The sequence below is a fragment of the Mesoplodon mirus genome, assembly GCF_964341445.2.
Source record: "Mesoplodon mirus genome assembly, chromosome: 7".
Classification (NCBI taxonomy): domain Eukaryota; kingdom Metazoa; phylum Chordata; class Mammalia; order Artiodactyla; family Ziphiidae; genus Mesoplodon; species Mesoplodon mirus.
In genome coordinates, this window is record NC_138983.1 from 117,207,053 (window position 1) to 117,216,602 (window position 9,550).

General features: G+C 41.7%; 1 protein-coding gene across 11 annotated transcripts in view; it reads right to left on the reverse strand.

The window, feature by feature from the left end:
- EXPH5 (exophilin 5) overlaps positions 1–5,774 on the reverse strand; it is a 67,373-nt gene extending 61,599 nt beyond the window's left edge. For 3 of the 11 annotated variants that reach the window (XM_082626362.1, XM_082626361.1, XM_082626356.1), the window contains exon 1: positions 5,448–5,774. In XM_082626362.1, coding sequence (XP_082482488.1) covers positions 5,448–5,764 — 317 coding nt within the window. In that variant the 5' untranslated portion in view covers positions 5,765–5,774. The remainder of the gene's footprint in view (positions 1–5,447) is intronic. The other 8 variants (XM_082626357.1, XM_082626367.1, XM_082626365.1 and 5 more) reach the window with 4 other exon arrangements.
- Positions 5,775–9,550: the final 3,776 nt, after the last annotated feature.

Genomic DNA, 9,550 nt, shown 5'->3' on the forward strand with positions numbered 1-9,550 from the left:
TTGTGACCTCCAGGCAGTTCTCACAGTCCCTTCCCCAGCCACGCAGGGCTCCATGAGGGCAAGCTACATTTATATGAAGTCTTCATCTTAGAGGACTTACCACCAACCAAAAACTTTCATAGACTAAAGCCATTTGGGGCAGAATTTCTTTGCTGTATCCTCAGGGCCAACACAGTATCTGGCACAGAGTAGATGCCCAATGAATAAGCATACAAAGTTTCTTGAAAGCCTATCCTAGCCAGAGGCAAATTTCACCAGCTGGAAGAGAAGAGGGCAGGCAGAAAGCCTAGGAGAGACAGGAGACTTGTGTATCTGGCTTTTAATCTCTGCAGGATGTTGCAGTTTCCACCAGCTACCAATCACTTCGCTACTTTGATATACACAGTCCCCCTCAGGACTGAGCCACAGCTCAAGTACACTAGTGTAAATCAATAGAAACAGCTAAGTTCTAGAAAAGTCTCCTGGGCTGCAATCTTGCCACTGAGCAAAGATAGTCTAAATCTAGACATGCCATTTTTCAACTTAATTACACCTGGTGCTGTAACATCTTATACTTTATAAGTTTTCTGCAATAGGAAAAATAAACATTTTTGATTTATTGATATCTCTTCTGTGAGCTTGACTAGTTGATATAATCTCTTGGTACTTTCTATTTCAGTCACACTTATGAGATGGGGGTGGTGGGGGTGATAGGTAGGTAGTTGTGTTTTTCAAAGACTTGTAAAAAGTAAGATGCTTTTCAGATTTTATTCCATCTATCTATCTATCTATCTATCTATCTATTTGTCTATCATCTATAGTATTTGTGTATATATATGTAGACACACACACATATATATTTCCTCCAAGGTGTGATAGAAGTAGTAAGGGGAAATTTTTCACCTGCCAATCGTGATTCAAACTCTCAGCCATTTTTCTTCACTGCAGCTAAAACCACAGACTGTACAAGGCCTAAAAAGTCACACCCAAGTGAATACTTCCAGGCAAAATCCTTTCCACAATCCAAAAAGAAGCGTAACTGACAGCTTGGAATTTAAGTATTTCCATTTCTTTAACTGGCTCTCAGTTTCTGTAGCTCAGATCCCAGACTGACAGGACAGAAGAGGATAAATGTAACAGAGTGATTATAGTCCATTACAGGGTTCAAAGGAGGGAGAAATCCCATGTAACTGGGCAGAGGGTATTGAGGGATGAGAAGAAGGTGAAACAAACAGAGAGAGACTGAAAAATGGGAAGAGAAGTTGGGACAGCAGAAGCCTCTGACTCCAGCCAGTGCAGACCATTAATTCATTCCTTCATCAAGTATTTACAGGGGGCCTATACAGACAGAAACCTTGTGACCCAGGTCTCCCTCTCCTGTTAGCCATGAAATCCTACACCTTTCCCCTCATCTGCCTTCCCAGAGCCTTAGGAGGAAGCATGTGCCCAGCATTCCTGCCCAGACTACCAAGCATCCTTACCCCCAGGTCTGATTTCCCATCTTGGCAGTGCTGGGTTTGAGGGCAGGAGAGCCCAGCCCTGAGCTGTCAGGGCAAGCCCATGCCTTTCAGCAAACATTTACTGACTGTTCACCATGGGCCAGGAGCTGCAGCAGGCCCTAGAGATTCACGGAAAGAAGAACAGATTTTTGCTATTTTCTTCTAGTTGCTATGCACATGCCCAGATGCCCAGAAGAAAGTGAAATAATAACATAAGCACTATTTTGTGTTCTGTTTTTTCACAGAACAGTGCCTCGTACACATTTTTCCACAGCCGCATCCATGACAAGCTTGAGGTGTCTACAAAACCAAGGTAGTCAGAAATATAGGACTAAAATATCATATTGGATGGGACATAATGATGTCTTCATAATTGTCCTTTGTAATGACTGCACTTTTACTTAGCTTTGAAATTTTCCACTATTTTGCTATTATAGGTAACACTGCAATATCTGAGAGTATATGTCTTGTTTTTCCTCTACTAAATGGTTTCCTCAGGGAAAAATATGGTATAGTGGAAAGAATACAGGTTTTTAGAGCCAGATAATTTGGGTTCAAATTCTAGTTCTGCCACTTACGAGCTGTGTGACCTTGGGCAAGTTCCTTAACCTTGCTAAATTTCAGTTTCTCTTCTGTACAAAGTCATTAATAATACTTACCCCAAGGGATGGTTGTGAGGATTAGTCAGATGGTTGTGAGGATTAGTCAATGCTGATGGGTAAAATAATTTTGAGATGGATCTGGATTTGAATTCTAGCTCTGCTGCTTAACTTGAACAAGATACTCAAAATTTTTAAGCTGTTTCCTTCTCTGTGGAATGGAAATTAAAGTGTGTACCTAATGAGGTTATTGAGAGGATTAATTAAATATATATAACATGTTTAATACAGTGCCTAGTATACAGTAAGGGACAAATAAATGTTAGCAATTATTATTATCACAGTAATTACTATTATTACTTAAAAAGGCAGCACTTAATAAATGTTGGTGTGGTCATTTTCTCCACCTCAGTCTCCTACAAATGAGTAACATTCAAGAATTGGATGACTAGGTCAAGGGCAAGTCATATCTTCACAGGTGTTGCAGTATTGTTCACCAAAAGGATGATATTCAACTTACAATGCCACTAACGATATGCAGAATCTATCCATTTCACTTCAACCCTCACCAAGTCTTTTCAGTTATTTTTAAAGGTGCAGTATGATATATTGAGGTTACTTTGATATTCGTTCTTTCTTTTTTTTAATTACTATTAGGGTGAACATTTTCCCATATGTTTTGTTTACTGTTTGGATATCTTCTAGTGTGAATGATTTCTTTCTATCTTTGCTTATTCGTCAGTTTGAATCTTGGTGTTTTTCTTAAAAATCTAAATAAACTCTTCATATATTTGGAAACATTATAATATTTAATGTTAATACTTTCCCAGTAAGCTGGAGCCAGAGAGTTCTGGTACTGATGAAGGAAGATCGGGGGAAGCTCATTTCTACAGGTGGGGTTATGGTCTCCTGCATGGTGAACTCAACTAGTTCTGTGCCGTTAACATCCACCTCTGGACACCTCTGGCCTTGCATGATACTGTAGTTCTATATTTCTAACTGTAGGATACTTCTTCTTAGTTGTCTTGTAGACAGCTCAAGCCTATCATAGATAGGCCCTAACCAGCAAACCTTCCAAGCTTCTGCATTTAGTCCCTTCCCTTTTTGTCCTAATTAAGAGATCTGAAGACTGTTTCTCAGTATAGTAAAAAGGCCTCTGAGAGTCTCTTAGACAGCACTGTTGTATTTTTTCTCAAATAATACTCTTGATTTATAAGTCACGTGTCTTGACTTGATTAGGAAAATACGATGATCAAAAATGAACAGAAAAGCTAAGTGGGCATGTCATCTCAGGGCTTTTCTGCATGCCAGTATCTGCTTCTAAAACCAATGCATGTGAGCTGGTGAGCAGAGCAATCCCATGGAGACTGCTATCCAGGGACAGGTATTTGATAGTGAGACACAGGAATCAACCAGGGGAAAATAAAGTACTAGAAATAATTGCCTTGAGCATTTGGCTCAAGTGTCTGCTTTCCTTAAATTATTTTTATATTTTAGTGGTGACATTTAAAAAATTGCTGGGGTAATTATTTTTCAACATTTGTTTAATAGTTAACAGTACTGATTTTTTTTCTGCTCCAGACCTTTATTAAACAGATTTTTAAAAAAACAAAGCAGAAAAAAACGCTGTGCCTGAGTAAATAATCTTAATTATTTTAAATTTCCTCTCTGATAATGCCAATATTCCTATCAGATAACAGTATTGATGTTTGTCTTAGCATTATGGCTTTTTTTGCTGATGCTCCAGTTAGGATATGAGTGCCATGAAATCATAAAATGTGTTTTAGCCTTCCTTCTAAGGCCTAGCCCAATGGACTTTGCCACCTAAGTGTAGTTCCCCCTAAAGTCAGCTGCCACGGGCACCATGAGCTGCTATAGAGAAAACACAACAAGGCAAGCATGCAATTCTAAAGCTCTCCTTCCCAACATTGGGTGTGCCTGTGTACACTGCACGTGCATACGTGTGGGCACATGCTCCTGGGTGTATGTGGGTGTGGACATACTGTGCTCATGAGGACACATTTCTGCATAGTTTGAAGAAATGATGGAGCCTATTTTTCTAAAGGCAGAGTATGATGGTGTGAAATACACATCCTCAAACTTCAAATATTCATTTCTCCCCACAAGAGTCATATCTGGGGGGTGGGGAGTGGGGAGAGAAGACAGGGCTTTGGGCCCAGTGTATTTTAATCACTTCTACAAAACCAGCTAGGGTTTCCTTATGTGAAGAGTATCTTTGGAGGTTTTTTCACTGGGGGATTGGGGGTTGGGGGGGGTAAGTGGGATGCCTGGAAGGAAGTGGAACCATAGAACTTAGATCACCAAGAAGTTGTTCACAAACAAAATGGCTTTCTAAATTCCATCAGTGCCACACTTTCTGGTCTGAGAGTGATGCCCTAAATTTTCTTCCACAGTCCACTGGAGAAGGCCTTGGGTGGGTTTATTCCAGGATTGGTGAGAAAGTCTTTAATTCATTCCAGGACTTATCCCACACTTCCCCAGCAGAAAAACTGGTTACTTTACATCTCAGGCAATGATCTCTGGATTTCATTCCCTGGTAACTAATCCCTCACCTACAACACTGTATAGTAAGGTCAAGGGGGAAATTCCGCATCAACTTCTTCCCCTAGCGCCACACTCAAGGGGATCGAACCATTCTAGACACCCCACGCGGCCCAGTCCCAGCTGGGTTCACTCCACACAATTTGGCAAGTTCCTCGAACTCCAGCCCTTGGGGTGGGAAACACTTGGCCTCCAGTGAGGTGCCAGCTCTCCCGGGCCTCGCTGACTGCCCGAGTCCGGTGGAGAGGGAGGTTTCTCTGGGGCAGAGGAAGAGTGTGTTGGGCGAGAGTGGACGACCCGGAGGCCTCTGTAAGCACGTGGATACGCTACGCGCGGGGCAGGACGGCGCTCCCCACCCCGTTTCATGGGCCCACCTGGCCCGCGCCACGTGGCGGCCTAGGAGACACCTGAGAGACCCGCCACCCAGCCTGGACCCCCTGCGGCGATTGCCGCCCACGTGTCCCGGTCTGGGGCAGGAGCCGCCGCGCAGGACCCACTCTGAGAAGAAACGCGCCAAGGCACGCTCCCGCGCGGCGAGGGCAGGGGCGCGCCCTACGCTGCGGGACCTGAGCCTGCCCGGAAGGCCGTGTCTGCACCAGCAGCGCCTCCCAACGTTCTCAAGAGAGACTCGCTGCAGATTTCCCCCTGCCAAGCCGCGCGCTCCGGGCGGATGCTGAGCGTCCCCGAGCCTCGGACAGGTGCCCCACAAAAGTTCGTCCCCTTCCTCCGCTCACGCCGGGCTCGGGGGACGACGCGGACGCCCCCCACTGTGGCCCAGACCCAGGGGAAAAAGAAATTAGCTCTGTACCTGATCCTGTCCTTCTCTGCCCTCTGTAGCTCCTCATTTCTTTCCAGCACCTGAAGGATCTTCCTGGCTTCTTCTTCATTTAGGAAACTGAAATCAAACCCCTGAGGAACTTTCGTCATATCCTCTACTGTGTGTGAATTACACTTAAGCTCCTTGGCGCTTCCGGTTACAATGACATTTTTCAAGCTATAGAAGACCAGTTTCAGGAACTTGATCCTATAGCCAATGATAAGTCCGCCCGTTTGAAAATCTAAAACCACAAACCTAGGGAACAGCCCACGCCTACAGGGCTCATTTTGAAAACACCTCAGTGACATATTTCTCTCAGCCTATCCAACCGAGATGCAAAATGAACGGCTGAAGGGAGAGAGGGAACCAATCACATTCCAAAGGGGCGGCCCCTTCCACGCTCCTCCCTTCCCTCCCCCACCCCCTCTCAGACTTGTTAGACCATCCTACGTAATTTTGCCCGTAAGTGAGGCAGAGGCTTCAGTATTGGCTCTAGCGTATTTATTTTGGCTGGTGTTTGCCCACAAAACTTGAACTTGACTAGCAGGAGTGAAAAGGAGACAGTTTCACGACTAATCCTCCTTTCCAAAGAAGAGCCCCTAGGAAATAGAATTGCGCTTAGGAGCTTTGGAACTGGCAGAAGGGTTACCCTGTTAGAAAGACCCGGAAGGATTGAACTTATTATATACAGCTGGCTGTAGGCGGACCAGGCCCCAAGGCTGAATTTAGTGTATCCTTGGAAATAAATTATTTGCTGACTCTCCCATCCCTCAGATACCCCCAACTCACTGTCCACAGAAGTCATTCTCGGACTTTAGAAAAATCAAACAAACACAAAGCCGTTTATGGTATTTTAACAGAAGACATGACCAAAGGATGGTAAGAAGCACCTGTAAGATTTGATAATCTTCTTAATAAACTGTTTCAGGGAAGTAATAAAAGTGCCACTTTAAAACACCTAATCCTCTAAGGCAGAATGTAATCCTATGAAACCACAGAAATAGCTTTCCCTAGAAAGTACTATTCCAAGATATGATGGAAATTTCTAAATATATTTATAAATATACATTTAAAAAATTATCCATACTTTAAAATGTATAACTCAGAAATAACTAAATTTCCTTGTCAATTGCATTATTATGAACTTTCATCAAATCTTTAACCATGGTCATTTTTAAGTCTTTTGTCATTTACAGACAGTTCTGGGTATACTCTGATGCTTTTGCAAAAATGTTCCTATAGAAGGGTTTCATCCTCAAGGAATTCATGGAAAAGCCTCTGACAAGTACAGGTTTCTGGTAACTGACTATACTGCTGAACTGAATGAATAAGCATTTTCAGAACTCTAATAGAAAACTCATGAATTCATAAAGTGCTAACCAAAGATCAAGATAAAAAAAATTAATTACATGGGACTGAGTGAACTGATGAGGATGATTATAATTTTTGTGACTTTCTGTTTGAATTAAAAAAAAAAATTCCACAAGGACTCAGAGGCAAAAAACATACAAATCAATTTTCACTGTAAAGTAAAGGAGCTGTTACAGTGGAGGATTACTGGACTGAATGTCAATATTATGACATAGTATGAGTGTGTTTCGTGTTTGGTAATTGCAATCATTGTTGCTTTTGTTGTGGTCATCCAAAAAAAAAAAAACTGAGTAACACTGTTAAAACAGAACTCTGTCCATTTCCACTGAACGATTCCTCAGCACTTAAATGCATTAAAAGATTGATAGGATTGAAATAAAAATTATCCAGCCTTTTTCAGAAAACATTTTGTTTCTTTTGGCTTCACTTTGCACACAAAAATAGCTTCATCAGATCAACTTTATTGTCCCATAGCCTTAATTTGGTCACATCTTATGTAGTGGTGATTGTTACTAACAGTTAAAATGTGCTTCCACATGTATCATCTCTTTTCATAGTGAATAAGCACAATAAAGATTTTGTATCTGCAACAAAAACATTTGTCAAAAATGGCTATTATGTTTTGGCCTTTGGATCCTCTACTCACCTTGATCATACTTATTTAAGACATGTCTAGGCAGGTAGGCTTTAAATAACTTCTGTGAGCATCTGCTATTTCTATGAAGCAGGAATTAATTCAGTTCACCAATGTTGTACAACACACAGAACTTCTTTATAAATAACCTCTGTGTTAATGATGGTTTAGGAATGTGTCTTGTTTATGATGTCCATTTTTTCTACTCTTTAGTGTGTTCATTTATTCAGCATACATATGGAACTTTTTAAATGTGTGCACAGGTAGGCTCTTATTTTGTTCCCGGTGTAGCAGTGAATTGGTTTCAAATAACATATAATGGTGCCTACTATATGAAAGCACTATACACTGTGAAGAAGATAGTCCTTGTCTTTAGGAAGTTTATAGTACAGTGAAGGAGAGAACACAAATAGAAAAATGACTACATAACAAAGAAGAACATAATGGATGTATAAAGTAAGTTCTATTAGAGCACAGAAGGAAGAAGTTAGTTCCAGCTGAGTGCTTCAGGGGGAGGAAATGGTACTTGGGTTGCAACATGAAGAGTCATATTTCAATAGGAAGAAATAGCGGATAGTGGGAGGAGATGTGTGAGTCTATTCTAGGCAAGGGGAGCAGTGCACTGAGTAGCAGAAGTACACTCTAGGAATCTTCTCATAATCCCTCTACTCTTCTGGCTAATGGCCAAAGTGAGTAAAAACTTGGAAGCTAGGAAATACAGGGGCATATTCAGGGATTGGTAAAAGATGTGTTTTGGCTAGAGTATGAATTCTAAATAGGGGCAATATTGCCCCTGCTGGAGCAAAAATTGGTTCTTGGAGGGTAAAAACATCTTACTTTTTAAATGGAAAGTACGGATATACACCCAGTATATAAACAGACAGTATACCTATGGCATTAAAATTTCATGAGAGGGACGATTAAGAAAAAAATAAAACCCTTAAAAGACACCTTGGGGGACAATAATTAAAAAGGTTGAAAAACCACTAAGGTAGGGCATAGGACATGGAAAGAGTAAATTAGGCTGAGCCCTGACTATGAATGCCATGCTGAAGAATCTGGACTCCACTGTGTAAGAATCTGGACTCCACTGTGTAAGGAGTCAACACAGGTTTTAAGGATGACAACGATAAAGTTGAAGCTGAATATTGGGATGACGATTCTGGCAGCAGTAGGTGAGAAAGAGTAGAGTGAGGATGGTAGCAAGGGGCACTGGTGGGTTGGAAAGCTGATGCAGGAGAAAGGGGAAGGAGGACCAGAACTAAAGCAGTGGAATTGGGAATAGAAAAGAGGCTTGGAGTCCAAAGATATTGGCTGGACTTGGTAACTCATGAGTTAAGAAAGAAAGAGGCACAAAGATGATGCAAGGTCTCAAGAGAAGTGTCTGAAAGGAGAGTAGTCTTTTTGATTATAGGAGAAGCATAGGGCTTGTAAAAAGATTAGGAGTTCCGTTTTAGACATAAAGAGTTTGAGGTACCTGCAATTTATCCACATGGAGGTACTGAGTAAAAGTGAAAAATGTGGGACCAGAAATTCTTGACACACGGATGGAGAAGTAGATTAGAAAGTCATCTGCTTAAAGATGATCGCCAAAATCCTGAGACTAGATAAGATGGCCAGAGCAAAGGGGAGACAGAAATAGAGGCTGTGTTCAGAACCTTGAATGACCGCCCTGGCCATCAGCACCCAGGCATGTTTCAGCCCTGCGTTATGGCACAAAGGGGAATATGACTGAGAAATTTTTATATTGAAGTTTTATACTGAGAAATTTATAAAGCATTGGGGTTGCCCTGGAAACCACACAGGCACTTTCTGTGGGGTTATAAACTTAGTGCTTTTAAAGTAAAAATAATTCTCAACGGGTTGTTTTACAGGCTCCTTCAGCCAGCTCCAAGCAGCCATTTTCATCCTTAGTGTTTGGTAAACCTGACAACCTCCTGCCCAGCCTCCCAGCTAGAGAGATATTCATCAGTCTGCTTTTTAATAGTAGCAGCTGGATAGAGAGCAATGATCTTTTTTTTTAACATCTTTATTAGAGTGTAATTGCTTTACATTGTTGTGTTAGTTGCTGCTGTATAACAAAGTGAAT